Source organism: Colossoma macropomum, unplaced genomic scaffold (genome assembly GCF_904425465.1).
Source record: "Colossoma macropomum unplaced genomic scaffold, Colossoma_macropomum, whole genome shotgun sequence".
In the NCBI taxonomy this organism is placed as follows: domain Eukaryota; kingdom Metazoa; phylum Chordata; class Actinopteri; order Characiformes; family Serrasalmidae; genus Colossoma; species Colossoma macropomum.
Genome location: NW_023494804.1, coordinates 23,782,988 through 23,805,661, shown reverse-complemented (window position 1 = coordinate 23,805,661; position 22,674 = coordinate 23,782,988). Strand labels below are relative to the sequence as shown.

The window sequence follows — 22,674 nt, the reverse complement described above, 5'->3', positions numbered from 1 at the left end:
CACACTGTGGATTGTTGCTGCGAAATCCGCTAAGTGTGTGTCTCTGCCAAGTTCAGTTTGTTTGCTCTCTTAGCAGAAGCACATACAGCAGTAACCCCTAGAAGACACAGTTATCACCAGCTCTGTTGGAAGTATGTTGTCATTTCGTTTGAATTATTTCTCACTCACAGCTCATTGAAACAGAAATTTTGTCATAGGTGCAGATTCACATTTGAACCACGCTCGTGTTTTGTAAGTAGAAGAGAAAATATTTAATGAAAGTAATGATTCAAAAAATGTGTTATTGTGTTTGATACAATACAGTAGTGTATCGATTTGATGAACGTTTTGATACAGCAAAAACAAGGAGTGGCTGAAAATGCTTGGGAGTAATATGTTTTAAATATTGCATTTCTATAATGATGAACGCCCTAACAATCTATAAAAATGAAACATAAAAATATTTTTCACATTAATATTTTTATGTTTCATTTTTATTGATTGTTATGGCGTTCATCATTATAGAAATGCAATATTTAAAACAAATTATCCCCAAGCTACATAACATTTTAGTCAAGATACAGTAATATAACACTGCGATACAGTATATACAGTACTTTGCAAAAGTCTTATGCATCTTAGCACATGATTTAAAGCCATTTATCTGGGAAATAAATTCATTTTAGTGCTAATAAAATCACTGTATATCTGTAGAATATAAAAAGAGTAAAAAGTAACATGAATGTCTTTTTTTTCCCAAATTTTGATGTAGACATTACATGGATTTGTTCAATTCCATTAGCAGCACATCTGATTTAATATAATGAAGTATTAATTAGCCAAAACAGGTGTTGGATGATTATTATGAACTACAAATAATACTGTGCTGCCACAAGGAGAGGTTTGGAAATGGTAGAACAATCACACTAATATATATAAAATTGCTACTTATTGTATTAATATCATTTGAATTCATGGTAATTTAATGTGTTTTTTTCTGAGCAAATAATGGTTGCTGTTCTGATAAACATCCATCTTCTAAGCCACTTATCCTTCTGAGCTGCCGATGTTCAGATAAACAGCTTTTTAAAAATAAGTTGCTGCCTAAAACCTTTTGCACAGTACTGTATTTGTAATGTAGTATATAAAAATACATAAGTTGTATTGTTACTTCCCTAATATTGATGAAATATTGATGAAAGTGTTATTGTTGTGGTCTCATTTTGCGGAACAACAAATGAACACAGTAAAGAAATCTGGCCCTACAGAATATACATCGAATATGAATGTATTCATAACATAAATAAGTATTTAATGCATTATATAAGAACATAATTACATTTAAATAGTATAGCAAAATTCCATAAAACATCTAGACATCTAAGGGTCAAACAATGCATCATGTTGTGAATTACTAGCAAATTAATGGTAAAAGATCATTTTTTCTGTTACTTGCCGCAGAAATGTATTAGTATCAATGAGCAGGCAAGCATTGTAATATTACACCAGTGTAAATAACAAGGTGATGTTATTATGTGGATGATACATTTCAGTGGTTTTCATTTTCAATGCCTAGATGGGCTTTGATTAGCTTAGCACTTGTAATTAGCGTACGCTGCACTACTTATTTAAGGTCGCCACATATATTTAAATCAACTAATATAATCTGTGGCAATGGATTTCTACACAAAAATCAATTTGGCTCCTGCATATTAGCTGGCAGAGGGGTCTGACAGAGGGAGTTATTGGCATGTCCACGTCTCCGCGTCTATTCATTAGATCCAGCTCAGTGGTGGGAAATGTGTGTGTCCCCGCTCCTTATTGCGCTCTCTCTGGCACGAGAATCGTCCCTGACATCACTGTGTAACAAAGACAGAGCAGGAAGAGGAGCCTGTGACAATATCCTGTTCCACACATCCTGTCCCACTTTGAATACCAGGCACAATGTGTTCAAAGGAGACGCTCGCCTGCATCCCAGGAAACAGACAGAGGAGCACTTGGTCTTATGATGATGAGGAGTGATATGCTGATCAGAAATGGGGTGTTTGAAAGGCACCGTGTGATTTTGTAGCTGCCTTTATAAAAGAGATGCATGTCCTTAAGTAGCCAGTCTAGGAGATATAAAGAGAATTTGCACAGTCAGATTATACATGAGATATTTATTTCCCTGTTGATTACCAGTGTATGCATAAATCAGATGGTGGCGATTCAGCGGCATCAATTTTGGAATGTAAAGGCTGTTACACGCTAAACATGCTGCAAATGAAAGATGAAAAGCTCAAAATATTCAGAAAGGATAAACTATGCAAACTGGACATACAGTCTCTCCATATTTTTGGAAATACATATACATATAAATATACAAAATGCCTCCCTCAAGTGATAAAGATCTTCATAAAAAAGTTCAAACACTAACATAGGCTAGGCTACATCCTGTTTTGGAAAAAGGAAAAGGAGCATAGAGAGTTTCAATCCCTCATTCAGGAGATTCAGCATCATAATGAGCTTTATAATTCATACTCTCAAATGTCCAAAACCCATTTTTTCGATACCTTCTTTTAAAAGGCCTGTGCCCAGTGACGATTAAGCAGGTTACCAAGGTAACAAACATCAGTTATGGTAAAAAATTCATATACCAGCTGTCTATGAACCTGTAAGGTGATGTGATATTCTACATTATTAGATTAGATTGATGCTGGAACGCAGCTGCTGAGCTGCGCTTGCTGAACGTGCTTTGGGGGGCGGGGCTGTGTGACAGTGGGGCAGGTAAGCTGCATATGGTCTAATTGCAGTTAACTTGAACCATATTGCATTAAGATGTGGGCATGTACTGTATAATTGAACTATATTCATCTTTGTTAGCCCATGGTTTCCTGCACTTTTTCTTGCAACCTGTGGGGTCTTTCCCTTATAACCTGCAAACTTGCCTCTCTTTAGAGGTTTGGTCAGAAGACCAGAAAAACGACACCAGCATAGAGTTCATTTTAAAATCTAGCATCACTGCAGCCGTCTGAAACCATTTTGGATCGATTTTAAAGGAGGACCAGAAAATGTGGTGAAGGCCATTTGCTGACAGTCTCTGTCAAATACGGGAATAAGTCAAATCTGCGACAACACTTAAAACACAAAATAAGAGGTTTGGGTTACCGGCCCAGGCTTATATGGATATATGTGATGACAGAACACTGCAATCACAACCAATGTGCATCACCATAGGGAGCTTTCTAAGAAATGAAGTATATATTTATTCACTTTTGTAGGCCTGTATAGTAAATGCAGTTTTGCATGTGTTAGAATAATTTTTTGACGTCTGAAGAAATTGAACGAACAAGTCATGTTCAGTGTGTGTGAAGGTCTTTAAAATCAGTTGTAATTAGAATAATATGCAAAATATGATGCAGTCTAATTTATATTTATATTGAATTATGCAATGAGTCATGTTTTCTACCATAACTGAATGATTGTGAGGTTAAAGATTTACACACGTACTGTTGATGAGTGGTCTGCAGGGGGAGATTTAAAGCTAACAAATATTCTGTCAGTGAAGAGAGTGCTTTTAGCATTCCATTTTCCACCTGAAGGACTCGTCTGACGCTGTCCGTTCTCAACGGCCTGGAAATTGAGAGCGGTGCGAAAGGCTGCTCATCTCTCTTCTGCCGTGTGCGGCAGCGTGGTCTTTATTTTCTCGCCCTCCGCCCTTGAACTGTGCTGCAGTCCTTAATTTGACGCTGTCAAGTCTTTGGCTAGATTTACACCCGGCGCTGAAAGAGCACCCGCAGAAACGGCCGGGAAAGGGTGGAATTTCTAACGAGCCTTCCCACTGCTGCCAGAAAGGCAGGCCCAATTGTTTAAGCAGGTGCAGTTGTAGCACCTCAAGGACGGGGCCCTTTGAAGCAATTACTCCTAAAGCTGTATCAGTGTATCATTTCGGCCCCAGCCTTGACACTCCTGCGACCTTTAATGTCCCGGGGATGGCTGGGAAACCCATGCTGGTGCAGGAAAGCTATCAGAGTTGTTAATAGCCTTTTTGCCCTCATGAATGAACTACAAGGCTGCAATTGTGCGGCTGCTGTGGCAGCCTGTCTTGAGCACTAGCTCCAGACAGGGCAGTGGCTGTTAAAGAACCTGTCAAAAGTCGGTGGCTAGCACTGCTGCTGACAGACCAGACATGTTCAGCCTAGCTGCTCCTGGAATACTGATAGCACACTAATTTATTTATTTTTTTAATCAGCTATTACTTAACCAGGAAAACCTAAGTGAGATTGAACATCTCTATTATAGGGTTGTATTCTGGTCTTAGTTTTCACTCATACAAATACAACAGCACAATTACAATAATTTAAAATTGATAGCATTGTCAACAGTAGAAATGTAGAAAGAACAATGGAGAAATTAGGAGGACTATTATAGAACGGTTACAGTTATTTGAAGCTATATAAATAGAAAATCCCATTCAACCTAATAAGTAATTGTAGAAATTAGTGTAATTGCTACTTGATTTTGAGTTTCCAGTATAAAAGGCCATACTACTAAACTGGGCTATATTATTGGAGGTAGTGAAAGAATTTGCCACTATGCTAATGTTAGCTTGGTTACACAATGTCACATTTGACCTTTCACACCCTTTCACACACACAAAAAAACCTCATGCTTTTAGCAAGTTTTTTCTTTCGAGTCTTGGTTCATCTCAGCATTTGTTTTTCATGCTCTTCCTTCAAAGAAATTGCAAAATGGAATTGAAACGAATTGAACTGAAATGAAAAAAGTCTCAAACTCTCTCAGTTCTATCGCTCTCCTCCACTCTCGATCTCTCTAAGGGCCTCTTAGTGGCTCTGTTTACATTAGCACTGTTTTTCCACGGCTATCAAGTCGCTCAACACTGGAGCATGAAGCATTGTTCGGCGAAGCGGAATCTCCAGATGTATTAGCGCAGATCAAACTGTGACATTCTGTCACAGCCCATACGCTGTGCCAATATTAGCAGGGTGGGGTGTCGTGCGAAATTCTGTTAACGGCATGGCCAGAGTGCGCATGATGTCACAGGTTCAGTGATGGGGTAGGGGTCCAATTAGGAAGTGGAAGCGGAACGCAGGCGAGCCGAATGCGCCTCTAAGCTAGTCTCTGACTCACCAGTCTCAGTCAACTCAGTGCAGCATGTCCTCCTCCCCGAGGCCAGAGCCGAGTAGCTAAATCCTGCAGGATTACCCACACACACACATGTACACACACACACACATACACACAAACAGTTTCCTCAATGCCTGCTCAAAATACCCACCAGAGAACAATCAAACAGCACTGTTCTGTTCTCTCCAGCCTAAACAGAGGTGGGAAAGGCCCCTGTTGCAGTGAAATGGGAAATAGCTTGTATTGAAAGAAATATCTGTGCTGGAAACTGATATGCTGCACACTTGGGACACTGGAGTACTAACGCCTCAGCATTACACTACGAAGGTCATGCTGGGTGGTGTTGATAACATTTAATATCACAGCATTTTATGGATTATGATATTACAATATCAGATGATATTTGAGTTTGCATTAATAAACTTAATGAGCCCATGCTTCCTGAGAACGAGTAGTCTCGGCAAAAAGGAAGTCTTAGAATCCCGACACAGCTTTGACTTGAGTGTTTCCAGGGTTGCCGCTTCCAGGATAACTTGAAACTTTCTTATATGTCCTGGAAAACCTGGAGATTCATCCAGTCATGAAAAAGTATAAAGAGATTGCATATTTTCATGTATTTTCTCTCAAATATTTAAACATAATTTTAGCTGTTTATGCCCAGTTTGAGTGTCCATTATGTTCCTGTGTCAGCTTCTTGCAACACGTAATATTTACTTCTAACATTTTTGTATAAATGGAAAATTATTATGATTGAGGAATGGTTTGTATGAGTGTGTCTCAGTGAGTAAAGATGTTGTTAGACGTTGTTTAATGCCAAGAATGTCCGGAGTTGTATGTCATTTCAAGGTGACCTTTCTAGAGCAACAGCTGTCGTGTATAAAAGTCATAGAAACTATCCTGGAATTTGTCCTGTAAAAATCCAGATAAATTATACCCAAAAAAAGAAGGAATCTTGGTTTTGTTCTCTACTGCTTCTTCTAAAATGACAACAAAGAGAACCTTATACAGAATTTTAAATGGTAGCCAGGCAAAAAACAGCTTTCCAAAAAGGAAATATACTATATATTTTGAACTGTTGTCTTTTAAAGCAATCTAAAGCACTGTGCAAATATGCTGTCAAAGCGTATAGCATGTATAGTAATGTATAGTATCATAAATTATGTGATCTCAACACCAGTATACCAGTATAGACAATATAGAGCACCAGATAAATGTAACAGAATTTTTTGTAGAGTTTTTTAGAGCAGTTTGCCCCATACAAAATTCCAAATTCAATGTATGTTAAAATATCTGCTATTTAAAGTGTATATATTTAGTGTAGTACATTGACAGTATATTGCAGTATGTTCATTTTTCATATGGGTGGCGTGCTGGTTGTGGGTCAGTTTTGAAGTTTTGTAGTTCAGGTCATCCAATCCTAAACCATCACTGTGTTGTCATAACATTGACTCAAGTGCTATCTGTCCCAGGCATATCCAAGCACTGTGGGAAGATGTTTCCTTCCTGAAAACTCACACACACACACACGTACAGGACCTTGCTGGCCAAGGAAAAGACTGCTCCTTCCTTTCTGAAACACAGATGAAACCGTCAATATGTCAGTCTTCCTGTCAATTTGTCTGTGCAGCAGGCCTCCTCCTATAATTTATAGTATTTTCAATTAGCAGCTCTGCATCCAAACAAGCAGTAAAAATGGAAGAAAGAAAGGAGAGAGGAAGGAAAGAGGGAGAAATACATAGACTGATCAGGATTTTAGGAGTAAAGCAGTATTGGAGTATTGAAGTATCTGTGGGGAAGCATTATATGACTGGAGTCTCACTTGATAACAGTAACAACACACCACATGGTAGTGTCTGTTAGAAGATTTTGTTATTCCATTATCATAAATATCTGAATTGGAACAAGACTGCTGTTACTGAGGGAGCACTGACTGCAGCCAATTACCGAAGACCATTCACTCCACAGTTATTACTATAAAAGACTGTAAAAACTACAGACACTGTCAGACGAAAGGGTACTTTGCATAAATATTTTTGTACCCCAAAATATAAACAGTGTAATTGTACCCTCAAAGGTACAACAGTGTCCTTAAGGTCTAATTGTGTACCTTAAAGCTACACTAAATTTAGTTTCCCTAAATATACATACTTATACATATTTATAACATATTTATACCTTTTCATATTGCATTCTTTATAAATTGAAAAAAAAATAAAAAGCCTGGAGTCACATAGGGTGTATGAAGTCAACACCACTTAAATTATTAAAGATTATTGCAAATAAATATGGTACAATCATATTTCCTAACCAAAAATGCTGCCTAAAGGTACCACCCCAGTGACAGCGTTTGTACCTTGAAAGGTACCTTTTGTTTGAGAGTGCACTGCAGATTCATAATGCATTCAGATCGCAAAGCTTACAAAACACCTTAATTGTCGTACCTACCCAGGTACATCTAATCCAGCTCTAACAGGGCTTAAGAAGGGCTTGTAAGCAGAAACCATGTTGACATATCCACTAAAAAAGTGAATGTTGTTTTCTTTTCCCAGGCGCTGTGGCTACAGTAAAGCTAAGCAAGATCCTGAGGAGGAGAAGATGCACTTCCACAACGGCCACAGTAAGTCACCTCACACACAGAGAGAGAGAGAAAGAGAGAGTGAGCGAGAGAAGGACCAGCACATTTGAGTTCATACAGAGTTCAGCAGGAATCTGTAGTCCTCTGATTTGGTCGCAACAGTCAGTAGGCCGAAGTGACGTAATGACAGCTCTCCTTGAACAGTTTTTTGTTTTGACAGGAAATCTCTCTCACTCAAACTGTGTTTCGGCAGTGGGTGATTCCAATTTAACATCACTGATGATGATCCAAACTGATGATGGTTCAGCTATTTTACTAGAGTGGCCTGTGCAAGATAGGCTGCAGCACATATAATATTTATACAGTATATACAACACAGAGCACAAGACGTATCAACAGCAAGATAATAAAATAGTAAAATATTGTTTAGTGTAGTATAATAGTGTTATTTGGTTCTTTGTTTCTAATCCTGCAATCCACAACACTAAAATCTAAGAACTATGTACATTTTTTTTGCAATGCTGTTTGGAAAGTTAAGCTTTGTGTGGGTTAAGGTAACGCATATGGATCTACTGACAAATTCCAAGCCAAAACTTAAATATTATAATGAAGTGGACATTGTGATGCGACTATACAGTCAATTCAATGAATAACAATGATACAGCACGAAAAACACTACCTGATCTAGACAGACAGAAAGATAGAGCTGTAAACCCAGATAAAATGCCTTCAGATTTCTTTGTATGTGCTCACATTTATCTCTCAGTAAAGACAGTTCTTCTTCTCTGCACCAGGCTCAGACTACTTTCAGTGTTAACTTGACCAGAATGTTTAAACAGAGCTACTCATTGATCAAAAGTGAGCAAATGTTAGAAGTATCCATCAGCATGAAACAGTGCTATCAGCAAGTTGCAGAAAATCAAGCCTTAGAATATGTCTTAGTGCCTTTGCTTTAAAAGGAAAATGTTCTTAACCCCTTAAATTCCCAGGGTTGTTATATCCTATGGCTTATTATACAGTAATTACATGGATTACAATGCAAACTGACTAAGTTATTCTTAATATAACCAAATTCAACTCCAAGTAAATTTGGACTATTTCTATTGACCATTCATCATAAAATGTTCACACATTATAAATGGCAGATTTGAATGGTGCAAAAAAAGAAAAAAGAAATTGCAAGGTTTTTATATAATAGCAACAAGTCACTGATAAAAACTGTTAACAGGTGTCCATTATTGGTGAGGATACAGCAAACTTCAGAATTTACAGACTAGCTTAAGGCCTACAGCAGTGGTCACATGTACATCACATTTCCATCTAGGGATGCGTGAAGGTTTTTAAAGTTGAGCGTAGCGTGTATGTGATGCGAATAACGTCAAACAAAATGATTTGACTGTTTTGAAATTTTTAATTTTTTATGCTAATTTGCATCAGAATGTCATACAGTGCTAAAATGAGGCAAGAGATGACAATATAAACATATAACATCAAACCACTGATGCACATCTTCGCAGAGCTCTCTCATCCTGGCCGAACTTTATGCAAAAGAACTGACTGGTGACCAGTCAGATTGTTGAAATGTGACGTGGTAATCGATTGTGTCGATTGATAAAACCTTCATTACTTTTGATTTGTTTTTTATTTAAAAACAATGTTAGACTGCTTTGGGGCTCAGAAATGCCCTATAACTCTGCATAGACTTTCACTCTTTGAACTAAGACCTGCGTGTGTTTGAACAGTGCACACCCAAAGCACCCGTTATCTACTCACTATAATGAAAATACAGCATTCCCTTAAACAGTGCACGACTAGTGCACGATGGTTTTTAAAATATAAAAATACAAACTCCACTCTAAATCAAGCACTGTCTGCACTATGCACAAATTATTATAACATTCAGAATGTTTATTATTAGTTTTATCTGTTGCAATCCTGGAATCTGGGGGTGATGCAGCATCCTCAGCACTTCCACTTCCTGCATCCGTGTCTCCATCTCACGTAAAAACATACAAGGTAGCCTGAATCTCTCTGTCAGTATTCAGTGCTGTACTCAGTATTTTCTGTATGTTGGTTATAAGGGGAGAACACCTCTCCCCAGAGAGCCACATTAAGCAGCAGCTCACCACTCTCACATCCTGCACCTGTAATGTTGTCTTACATAACTGTTCCTCCAGAAAGCTGCACAGTGGAATGAATGAAATGTTATTCCTTTCTTTTCTCACTCTGTCTTTCCTCACAGTTAAATTCCCAGGAGTGCGTACCTACATTGATCCTCACACCTACGAAGATCCCAACCAGGCTGTCCATGAGTTTGCTAAAGAGATTGATGTCTCCTGCATCACAATAGAACGCGTGATAGGAGCCGGTGAGTATGCTCTGCCTAAAAAAATGAATAAAAGAAAATACAGAAAAGAAAAAAAAACAGAGGAAACCTCTGGAAGAATTTTAATTAAGTTTTTCGATGCAATGTTGGTTCACTTACCTGGAAAACAGAAGGCAGTTTTGAGATTTCCCCTTATTTTTTCAAACAGGTTTTGTTTTCTGTATTGTCCAGTTTTCTGCATAAAGTTTACCATTAACACATGAGTTTTTCACCCACTTCAGGTCGTTAGAGACCTGGTATTTCTAAAACAATATGCTCTGCCAGTTTCCATGATAATGCAAAACTGTCATAACCTTTAATGAGGTCATGGGTCACTAGTGATCTGCTGTATGACCTGAGCTTAAGGTAAAACTCACAGTAGTATAAAAAAAAATATATATGTGTTAGGGGTGACACACATATATATATATATATATATATATATATATATATATATATCGCTGCTGTCAGACCAAAACTTAATATCTCCAAACTGACAGGAGAAGGAAAAAACATACTTTACGTGTAATGTAAGTCAATCGAACCAGACATGTTTCCAAAAAATTCTGGGCCATTTTATTTCATTCCATTCATCATGAAATTTACACGCAATATAGAGGACAACTGAAAAACGACAAAAATGGAGATACGAAGTTTTGGTCTGACTGCAGCAAGATTTTCCTTTATTATAGCTTCCATTATTTTTGGACGTCTTGCTTTCAGTTTTTCAAAGAAATTCATAAGAATGTTTTCCACACCAAGTTCAGCATTCAGTATATTAAAAAAAAAAATCCAAAGTTCAGTCTTAGGAGTTGGTTGCATTTTCTACTTGTCAGGTTCAAAGTAATCCCAATTACAAAATTAGACTCATCAGTCCCACAACCTTACTCCACATGCCAGATGTCCAGTTTTGGTGTTCTAGTGCAGTTGTGTTTTGTCTGTTTTGTTTTCTCAGTAACAGCTTTTTTTGTCATTAGAATACAGCGCAAGTGCACTTACCTGTCTCATGTTATTTACGTCAGAAAACGTAGCCAAAATTAAAACAATACATTTTCTGATTCTTGTCAGGCATATCATATATATGACAAGGCAGCTGGAGAATTTTCAGTTCTACTCTACTTGGTAGCTTTACATACATAAAATTCTTAATAAGTTCTGTATTAACATGTTATATATGCACTTTCTCTCTCTGTCTCTCTTTCCGTATCCACTCTGTATTCAGTGATTGACGGCATGTCTGTCTCATGTTTGACAGGTGAGTTTGGGGAGGTGTGTAGTGGCCCATTGAGGCTGCCGGGGAAGAGAGAGATCACCGTGGCCATCAAGACCCTGAAAGCAGGCTACACAGAGAAACAGAGGCGAGACTTCCTTGCTGAGGCCAGCATAATGGGCCAGTTCGATCATCCCAACATCATCCACCTGGAAGGCGTGGTCACTAAGAGTGAGTGCCCTGCATACAGAGACTCATCGATGCAAAACAAGTGCAAGGGCAGTGAAACTACCATACAGTATGTAAATACATCAGAGCTGTTAAGATTATTAATGGGCTCTCTGGATCAGGAAGATCTTAATGAAAGTATAATATTAGTTTATGACTCAGTGAAGTGTCCCAGATTTATGCTAGCAGTGCACTTTTTTACTGTTTAACAGCAGCTTTGATTAACTGAGCCTCTTAGCCTTTATGTTTTATGAACTGTCTCATAAAGACGAGCACTCAATAATGCTTTGTTTTACTCTCCTTTCAACTCTTAAGGCAAACCGGTGATGATCATAACAGAGTACATGGAGAACGGGTCTCTCGACACCTTTTTGAAGGTGTGTCCTCACTTTCATTACACCATAAATGGCATGTAAAACGATGCTGTATTTCTCTAATTTTGTTGATTACCAATTTTGAATTATGAAGCATTCTGAAAATTAATTTTATTCTAACTTCATTTTCTATGTTATACAGCTTTCTCAGTCATTTTAGAGTATTCTAAAGCTCTGTTCATTATTCTGGACATATCTGAAATTTATTGCTTACATGTTCCTACAACTGATTTGAAACTGCATTAGAAACAGAAGTTGTAAAGTGCCAGCATCATAATAGAAGTCAGTTTATACATATATCTGCAGTAAAAATGGTTTTGTATCATTGTAAGTGACTCCAAATTTATGAACCGTAGTTTACATGTCACCCATACTGACTGATACTGATAATGATCTTATGTATCTGATGTATCTAATATCTCTTCGTGGCTGGTCCTGCAGAAAAATGACGGGCAGTTCACGGTGATCCAGCTGGTTGGTATGCTGCGTGGCATCGCCTCAGGTATGCGCTATCTCTCCGACATGGGCTACGTGCACCGAGACCTGGCCGCCCGCAACATCCTGGTCAACAGCAACCTGGTGTGTAAGGTGTCTGACTTCGGCCTGTCTCGAGTGCTGGAGGATGACCCGGAGGCGGCCTATACTACCCGTGTACGTGCAGAGTCATGCCAGCCTGCTCACACACTGACCCCTGTGCCATTAGCCAGCACTCCAGATCCATCTGTGTCAGAATCCAATTTGAACCCTTTCAGCTCTCTACAAAGCTAACTGCCTCCAGCACCCTACTGTTCAATACTGCCTCCTCTCTCTCTGTATTGCTCTCTCTCTTCCTTTCATTGATGAGTAGCATGTATTGAACTGGAAATCACAATCTCTTTGAGTCCATTACAACAAATGGCAGGTAGTCATAATACTATTAGGTGAATATTTTCCTTTGCTGGGCCCTTTATTGAGTGGGGCTCATGTCTACAGCAGGGCGTTAGGCTCCAGGCTGAATTGGCTATTAATAAACATGGAGCCGAGTGATGCTGGCTTTGAAAGAGGGATAATTAGTAGCTCAGCATCAGCTGCTGTAATTGGTGCCGGCGTGATTATTTTTTCCCTTTTCATCATTTCCACCTTGGCATGTCACAGTTCTGTGTGTGCGTCTGTGTTTGTGTGTTCGTGTGAGCTGTCTAAGGAGTAGTAAATTGAGATGTGCTTCACTAATAGCATATGAGAGGCACTGCCAGAATTGCAGAATGGCGGCTCCAGGACAGCCAATTAGCAGGAAGAATGCAAAGACATCCATGTCCCGCATTCTTCCTGTCACCATATTTACCCACTCTGTTCCTTTTTTTTCCCCAGCTGTGAATAGGGAGTGATAAGTGCTGGTAAGGATGCTTTGACAGGAATACTTTCTGATCTAATTTGGTGCTGTTTGTCACTCAGGGCGGGAAGATTCCCATCAGGTGGACGGCTCCAGAAGCCATCGCCTACAGAAAGTTCACCTCAGCCAGCGACGTGTGGAGCTACGGCATTGTCATGTGGGAAGTGATGTCATACGGAGAAAGGCCGTACTGGGAGATGAGCAATCAAGATGTAAGTTTAACACTTAGCTGTCTTGATTCCGTAAAACTGTCATAGACTTGCAGTTCATCAGCTTGTCCAAAGCTGACAGGATGTGATCTGTCATTGCTTCTCATCTATACACAGTTCTTTGGAAAAGTCAGAGACCACACTTCATTTATTTAATCTTCAGTCAAAGCAGCCCGTTTGTACAAGTTACTCAAAATCAGGAAAAAAGCTGTAAATTAACAGAAAATTACTGTGTCCAATCTTTGCCTTTATTACAGCTTTTTTCAGGAGTCTTGCTTTCAGTTTTAAATGAAATCTGCAGGGATGTTTTCCACACCACCTGTCTTAGAAATTAATTGAATTTTCTGCTTCTTTCGATCTAAGTAATATGATTTTGTTATCATTATTTCTAGAAGGGTTAACATTGTCGCTAAGGCAGCTTATCAGGCACTATCATTAGGAATGTTCAGTTTAATATGGTCCTTTTGGTGTCAGGCTTCAAAACTTGGTGCTGTAACTCGGGTCGGATTTGATTCGATGAAGATGTATTTTGAAAAAGGATGGGAAATAAAACACTTTGCCATGGTGCAAAAATAAACCATGAAACGTCATAAGCAGAAGGTAATTATTGCAGTTCTATAGCTACATTATTAAAAAATTTTCCTCATCTACCCGAAACTCATACATTTACTCAATTTCTTCTGGAGCTGAAGATATTAAACAGCATCGAGGATGCTGTTTAATGAGTCTTCTCGCACAATATTGTTCTACTTATCTCTCGCCGCATTGCTTTAAATATTCATATGCCTAGGATGTAAATCGTTATTGATTTGCTTTAAAATTCATTACAGAACTTATTAAAATTCCTTATTGTGCTGCAGTACATTTGAACACAACTCTACTAAACAGCAGAGCCCAGTTCCACAACAAGGTTTGCATTAAAGCATCAGTTTTCATTCACTGAACAGTTTACAATGTGTTCTGTTCAAACTGAATGTGAGTTTAACTTTGGAACACTCTAAAAAATGATGGTTCTTCAAGAATTCTTTAGTGAAGAAAATGGTTCTATATAGTATCATGAACACTCAAAGAACGCTTTGGATGATTAAAGGATTTTTTGCATTGTTAAAAAGGTCTTCAGGTTGATGAAGAACGTGCTGTAGATGGTTCTATATAGAACCTTTTTGAAAATATCAAGCCTGTAACAATAAAAAAACCCTTTTTGGTGCTTTATAGAATCCTTTTCAAGAAAGGTTCTGTTTAGAACCATATAAAACACACTGCATCATTCAGAAGAACCCTTTAACGATGTAAAGAACCCTTTCATTATGCATTGTTTCCTTGAGTGTTCATGGTTCCAAATAAAACCATTTTCTTTACTAAAGAACTCTTGAAGAACTGTCTTTTTTAAGTGTGTAGTGGTGTTTGAATATGACCTATTTTTCAGTTATATAACACAGAGGTTAAATACTGCATATCAGCTATAACAATCAGTTATATTCACATTCACATTTATTTGGCTTGTGATCTTATATTTATGAATGAATTCTGAGGCAAGTGAGGGCTTTGGGTGAGTTTGACTCCCAGTTGATCTTTCCAAGTCATCCAGCGCAGCAGTGCTGTAATTGCTCCCTCTGGCCATTTTAAAGCTGTATGTGAGTAGTATGTGCAATGTGATTTGCACTGGAAGGCTGAGAGATGGGGTGCTGTATGTGTAGCCGTCCATAAACTGATTGGGAATGGGGGCAAGTCCTGGCATAATTGACATTTTTAAACATGGTCAGTGGGGATGGGGGTCACAATTTAGAGCAGTAGAGGATATTGCTGTAGTGCTGTAGTGGAGCACCCAGTAGTAAGAATGGGTGATAATGCAAAAATTTAACATCGTGATAAAGTAGTGCCATATGGACTTTCATCCAATCAGCTATTTCTATTCTGTGCAATTTATTGTTACCATCGTATCAAAGCCATTGCATTGTGTAAACATTTCACAATGAATGGACCAAAATAAATGGTGCAAAATATATGAAATATATATTAAAAGTTGAAGCAACAAGTGTTTTGTTCTGACAGCAATGCTATACAGTTACTATATTACACTTGCCTTTAGTAATCAGTCAGTTTTCACAAGACAATGTAGGATACTTTGTGAAGTAAATAACACTGTATTGAGGTAAGGGCCTTAGTGACTAACATTTTTTCTGTTTTAATGAAGAGCTTATAAGGCAGAGGCATAGTTAAAAACCCTATTTTCTGAAACAGTATATCGTGTTCTTAAATACATTCTTGTTGTATAAGTTCAATTATTTGGGAGTAAAGTTTTGTAAGAGTGTTAACACATCTGTCACCTGAGTTTATGGGCCCTTGTGTCAACGAAATGTCATTTACATAATAAAACATCCTGTGTCGTCTTGCAAATATTGCATTTTAAATGTTATTCGGTGCTTATGCGTGTGTTAGGAAGTCTTAGGTAGGTAGCCTTCAAATAATGTGGCACCGAAAAGCATATTATGACAAAATGTATCACGATAATGATAACATACCGTCCCCTAGGCTGCAGACGAGTCAAAAGTTGCTTGTCTATGAAGAGAGGAATCAGAGGCAGGGGAGAAGCTGGAAAAGTAAAGCCAGACTGAAGCAAAAGCAGAGTTTGAACTTGGTGAACTTTGCTGGAAGAGATGCAGCGCGAGTCTTATAAATGTGCAGAAAGTAGAATTTCATTTGGCAGCAACGCTTCTGCCGTGTGTTGCAGCATTAAACAGCGCGCAGCTACAAAGCTGTTTATAGACAGAGCTTTCAATTAGTCTTGAAACGCTAGACTTTCAACTTCAGTATTACTTTTTACATATTACACAGTGTCATTAAGAGTCAATTGGATGTTGCGCTATTCTGCATTGCCTCCAGTTTTGTTTTATCTTTTATGTGGATGCTAGTGTCACATGTCAGTGCAAGCAGTAGCATGCGTGCGCGTGTGAGAAAACTGAAAAGGAGGACACGATGCCGAAGTTTTCTCAGTATGCCCCTGAAGGAGGTGCAATTTCCAGTCATGTTTTTATCAAGCAGCGCTGACCTTTTTCCCCCCTGCTAGCCTGCCAGTGACGGCTTCATTCCAGCCTCAGATCCCCCTCTCCTCTCCATCATTAATCTGTTTCACGCTCACTTGGGAAAGAGAAAGTTATTTGATGTTTTATTTAATGCCTTCATGAGGGCTGCCTCAGATCTCTCCCTGCTCTGCTAGAGCAGACTCTCTCTCTCTTGCTCGCTCCCTCTCTCTCTCTCTCTCTCTTTCTCTCTATGTCTTGCTCTCTCGCTCACTCTTGCTCTCTCCTTTTTTCTCTCTCTGTGAGATTTTGCCGTCGGGGATTGGTTTCTGAGCCGCTCTTGTGTTGGCTTTCTCTTTTTTCCGTGAGTGTGGGAGTGAGGGGGGGTTGTTAGAGGCAGAAAGATATAGAGAGAGACGATAGGTCGGCATCTTGCCCGATGCAGTAGTCAATTCTCGCCTCCTGGCAGTCTTCTGAAACCTTAAATAAACACAGAACATGCCAAAAAGAGCTCCCAATTTAGCCTGGTGTAACCAGCACACAGTCTGATAAGTTGTTTTCTTTTATTAGGTGAAAGTCTTTGCAGTTTAGTATGAATAGCATCATAAATTATATTCAGAATGTCTCGTAGTTCAAAAGTGGTGGCCTTGAGGCAGAAAATGTGACAAGAACTTACTATAAATAGATAATTACAGTAAATCATTTATCCTTCAATTACATCTTCTCATTCCCTAAATTCTTCAAATATTGAATAAAATGTCTAAAAATACCTCATTTAGAATTCGATATAACGTCTAGTTTAAGTTATTGTTATATAAAATCAAAAAGACATTCTTACTGTGACGAGTGAAATTTGCATGAATAGTTATTGCTGGGTTACATGAGAATAAGATAGAGTGCCATGGAAGAATGCATCTCAGCCAATTAGATCACAAAGTTGAAAGTAACGTTGGTATAATGTTGAGCTGTTTGTATAATGTTGAACAAAAAAAAAAAAAATACAATTTACAGCAAACAAAAATGTCTACAGAAATTTAATGAAGGCTAATACTTGACACTGAAAGTTATTCTACAACAAATACAGTAAACACTTAAATCAATAAACAGTATGGGCTAATTTCCTGGGTAGGGATTAAGCCTAGTCCTGAACTACACTTTCCTTTTAAAGGAGAATCTCCTTTCAAAATACTATGTAGTCCAGCACTAGCCTTAATCCCTGTCTGAGAAACTATCCCTACAGTAATTTGCAAAAATGAAGACCACCCTTAATTTATTTAATGTCCGGTCAAAACAGCCATTAAGCACAAGTTATGAGATTAGGTTTAAGATAATCCATTTGCATTAGGAAGGGCAAAGTCAAACAAAAATGAATGAAATTAGCTTTTTTTTTAAGATGTAGGGAAAACAGGACTCCTAACAACCATACAGGACCGGGTGAATCATCAAAACTATCCCCATCAGATAAACAGTACTTAAAGCCTTCAGATAGAGAAGGGAAAGCGAGTTTCACTCTTGCTTCAGGTCTGAAAAAATCCAAGGTTCTATCCATCCTTCCACAGTGAGAAGACAACTCAGCATTATGGCTCTGAAAGGATATGTAGCTGTAAAGAAGCCCTTACTGAAAAGAGAAAACAAACCAAAAAAGAATATAATTTGCAAATCAAACAAAGAAGCTGCTGGTGTTCTAGGAACAATGGACTGTCCACCCCAGAGACCAGACTTCAACATCGCTGAATGTGTTTGGGATTACGTCGTTGTGAGATGGCGAAGGGTGGGCTCACTAAATAATGTAATTTTCTGTTAAATATGTTTTCTGACATTGAAAAGTGAAGACTTGTACTGATGGCTGTGTCAACTGGAAGTTAAATGAAGAGAGGTCTCTAGCTTCTACACAGTATTGTATATGGTTCCCTCTTGGCTTGGCATAAGCAAGCTTATATATTATAGACATTGTGTACACTACTATACACCTTCACCTGCAATGCGGGTAATATATTAGGTATATGTGTTTGTTGTGTATGTCAGGTGATAAAGGCAGTAGAGGAGAGTTACCGGCTGCCGGGCCCCATGGACTGCCCTACAGCTCTCTACCACCTCATGATGGACTGCTGGCAGAAGGACAGAAACAGCCGGCCCAAGTTTGAGGAGATAGTGAGCTTACTGGACAAACTCATCCGCAACCCGAGCAGCTTAAAAAGCCTCGTCAACCCCTCCAACAGGTAAGAGTACATCAGTTGTTACTGTAATGGTTATTTATGTAATTATTATAATGTTATTATTTATGGTGCATGCTATTGCATTCCCTTTCCTCTGACCTCTGTATAGATGTGTCTCGTTCTCATTTTCTGTTTTCAGTTCACCTGTGTGCTCTCTCTTGTGTCTCTGTATCTCCTCCATCCCTGTTTTATTTATTAGAGTAGCTTCCTTTAAAGTAAATGCAAATATTGTTGTTATTTATGCCATTTTATCATCCCAGGCTGCAAGCATAAAAACTGTGTCATGTCTGCGAAACGCTGATAACTCGGTGTTAACAGCCCTTGCTGCATGGCTGTCACGCAAAATCAAGATTTAATGACACTTGAAACAAATAAGCTCTGGTATTTCATGATTTAATGTTGAGTTAAGCGGAAGTGACAGCGTACAAATGACTCCCAATTACGGTGATTACATGGTATCAAATATATTTTCTGCGTTGTGAATCGCTCTGTATTTTGTACATGCTGGAATCATCCATTATTTGCAATTGTGTTATGGAATTATGGTTACATTTAATAAGAAATTGATTTACAGTGAGGGAATTTGTTTTGTGGGTCTTGCATATTAACGCAGCAATTCCGCACTGTTGCCTATTGCAGCAATAACTGGGTCTTTAGTTAAATTGTCACTGATTATTATATATTAATTTTACATTCAGCTTGTAAATGAGCTCTAATTTCATAATCATAATGAGTCTGTCATAAATCGTAGAATAATAAATATCATGTAAAGAGCAGTGGTAAGCTGAACTCTGCTGATTTGTCTCATTTCTATTACATTGCAGTTGAACAGTTTAAACTTTAAAATCCTGTGAAAGAATGTTTAGCTTAAGCATCTGGATTAGAAATAGGGCTAGTGTGATGTGTTGTTGTTTATTAGGTCTTCATACATGGGCAAAAAGATCAACTTAGGCCTGTCTTCATCTTTACTGTATGGTCTTTATGTAGCACTGAAATGTTAGATTTATGCATCCATTTGTTCAATGGTCCATTTGTCTTTCCCACAGGGTGTCCAATTTATTAGTGGAGCATGGCAGCGCAGAGATCTGTGTGTTCAGCTCTGTGGGGGAATGGTTAGATGCCATAAAAATGGGTCGATACACCGAGCTTTTCATGGAAAGTGGATACACTTCACTGGAAGTAGTCACTCAGATGACCTTGGAGTAAGTCCCCCCGCTGTTGTTTCCCTGCCGAGGGGGTCGTGGGCATTGTTTGCCGTACATTAACAGCCAGTCCAACCACATTAAAAATGCAACCCCATTTAATTGTGCCAGGACTTTGTTTTGATTAGTCTGACAACAAGTTTTGGGATTCTAAGCGCATCTGGGAATTAAAACCACTTTTGCATCTGCAGACAGTGCCAGTTTTTAAAAGGGATTGTTGGATTGTGTCCACAGAAATTGAGCCTTCTTCACAAGTCAGGTTACATGCAAAAGTATTTACGTACATATCAGATTAGCCGTCTAGAAATGCTTTTATGTAATCACCCAGCATTAGGGTTCCAAATGTTTTCAGTCATGTCAGTATTATGTTCAGCAAGTACAGAAGCAACGTAAAAGCCAGGGTTATATATCCTTGAGTTTACTCATATCTATTAAAGTAATATTTCAGATTTTTTTTTTTCAACGAAGTCTGTATCTGCCACATCTGTAAATCTAATTACCTTGGACAATAATGATGCATGTCCCTCTATATTATTGATGTGAAATGTAGATAATAAAAGACATTTTGAACATTTGAAATAAATGATAATGTAATGCAAAAATAAAAACAGAACTTTTACACTGTAACATTACATGCCTAAGAATAAAACTTTCCACACTGTAATTTTTTGGGGGGAATTTTACTTTGAGTTATTTGAACTTTATTTGAAAACACAGGTTCTTGTTCCACTCATGGACTATTCAAAATTCACTTGAATCAGAATTTAAAGGCAGCCTGAACACTAACTTTTTAAACTGTATTTGTTTTTCTGTGCAAGGCTGGCTGATGGAATTCAGCAACTGTCTGTTGGCTTCTTTTAAGTGTTTTTGAGTCAAGATGTTTTCTGATCTTAGACAAATGAGAGTGAATATTTGTGCTTGATAATTAATTGTATGACATGTTGGAGATTACATTGAAAAATGCTGTAGTATTTTTTTAAATCATGGTAAAAAATTGTGGACACTGTCCAAGTAGTTTTTTCACTGCTTGTTGTTCTAATTATGTGAGTCAGTATTTTTCCCATTTATCCAAGAATTACTGTTTTCTATATTTATAAAAAAAAGTTCACCCTTAAGTTTAAATAAACCCTTGAAATCTTTATCAGATTATATTCCTAAATCTTCAACTGATGCATGTCTTTTAGCCTTTGAAGCACTATTACTGTAAATACATGTTTTGACAATGGTTTGAAAGATATTCTTCTTCTTGTCTTGCCTCTTTTACAGTGATCTGAGGAGGGTTGGCGTCACGCTGGCTGGGCACCAGAAAAAGATCCTCAACAGCATCCAGGAGATGCGAGTTCAGATGATGAATGCCACCATACCTGTCTGAGGCTGCCCTTAGACCTGCTGAACCTACAGTAGTAGCCTAGCACTTTTTACCATGGACACTTATTTATTGAATGGAACTATTGAACTATTGAAAGGAAACGACTTGATGTTCCTGAGCAACAGTGGGGGGAATGGCTCAAAGGCTGGACTAAAAACGCTCTATGTGTTTATGCACAGCTCCTCAGCAGACTGACAACTTTGACAGTTTACAGCAGGACCCAATTGGACGTGTTGAAAGCAAGAAAATTTGGAAAAGTGTGGCACATCTCCAGGTAGGACCACTGACCAGGACCACAGTCAGGAGTCTCTGGGCCGAATGTATAGCACTTTTTCGAAACCTCATGCAACAATTCTTATTACCTCCAGAAATACAACAGAACCTACAGTCTACTTAAGCTGGACTCCTTATTCCTCACAACATCACTCGGAGCGAAGGTCATGCAGTAAGATTGAAAACCATATTATTTGGTCGAAGGAAGAAGTGGTTGTGTATTACAAAGCAATATTAGATTTCAAGCTTCATACTGTTTTAATTTCTTTCCTTCTTTCTTTGCTTTCTAAGTGGAAAAAGCAATGGATACGTATGTACAGATTTTCATTTTGCACAGCATATGTGTCTTAAGCTGGGGGGTACATATGAAGTATGACGCTTCAAAAACAGAACTGTATTTTGTTCATTGTTAAAACTGTGTGTAAATAGTGTATAGTTAGATAAAGCAGAAAAGAGAAAATCCATCCATGTTCATGTGGGGTTCATATACTTTTAGCTGGAAGACATTAGTAAACGGTGTACAGTACGTTCATCATGGTGAAGAAATGCTTATAGTGCTTTTCTGTAACTCATCAGTTACAGCTGGTCCTTTTACAGCACTTGATGTGTGAATTCTGCAGGTGACTGTGCTACATTGATATTCATTTCTATTTATTCAATTCTGCTCTTTTTGTCTAGCATATCATTTTTAACTCAATGGCTTAAATGGACGCAAGTTAGTGTAGTCACAGTATGAACAACATTACCTTTTAGTGTCTTTTTGAGCAAAATGAGTTAGTGGAAATACTCTCCCTGAATGTCAGCTAAAGAGCAGCTTGTGAAGGCCAGTTATTATTTCAGTTCTTTAAAGGGGGATTCCACCAATTTTTCAAAATTTCTGCATAATTCAGTTGGGGAGATGCAAACAAAGTCATTCTTTACAGTGGTGGTGATAGGAAAGGTTGTCTGCCCACTGTCCAGTTTTTGACATAATTTGAAAAAACCTGTTGCCCTTTACATTGTTTCAAAATGTAAAGTTACCATTTTAGAGAGGTTTTTTTTCCGACAACAGCGATATGTAATGTTGAAATTGGTAAATCAACAGTAACTAGTGATAAATCTTTTGGGGCTATTTGCCTTAGACAGGCCCTGCATGTACTTCTCCACCGTTAGCATATT

The 22,674-nt window shown here is 38.2% G+C and overlaps 1 protein-coding gene across 1 annotated transcript in view; it reads left to right on the top strand.

Moving 5' to 3' along the window:
* Positions 1–22,420, top strand: part of LOC118824764 (ephrin type-A receptor 5) — an 83,490-nt gene extending 61,070 nt beyond the window's left edge. Inside the window, exons 9-17 of the mRNA XM_036595150.1 lie at positions 7,656–7,723; positions 9,924–10,049; positions 11,302–11,487; positions 11,800–11,861; positions 12,300–12,509; positions 13,290–13,439; positions 18,482–18,675; positions 19,719–19,874; positions 21,141–22,420. Coding sequence (XP_036451043.1) covers positions 7,656–7,723; positions 9,924–10,049; positions 11,302–11,487; positions 11,800–11,861; positions 12,300–12,509; positions 13,290–13,439; positions 18,482–18,675; positions 19,719–19,874; positions 21,141–21,246 — 1,258 coding nt within the window. The 3' untranslated portion in view covers positions 21,247–22,420. The remainder of the gene's footprint in view (positions 1–7,655; positions 7,724–9,923; positions 10,050–11,301; positions 11,488–11,799; positions 11,862–12,299; positions 12,510–13,289; positions 13,440–18,481; positions 18,676–19,718; positions 19,875–21,140) is intronic.
* Positions 22,421–22,674: the final 254 nt, after the last annotated feature.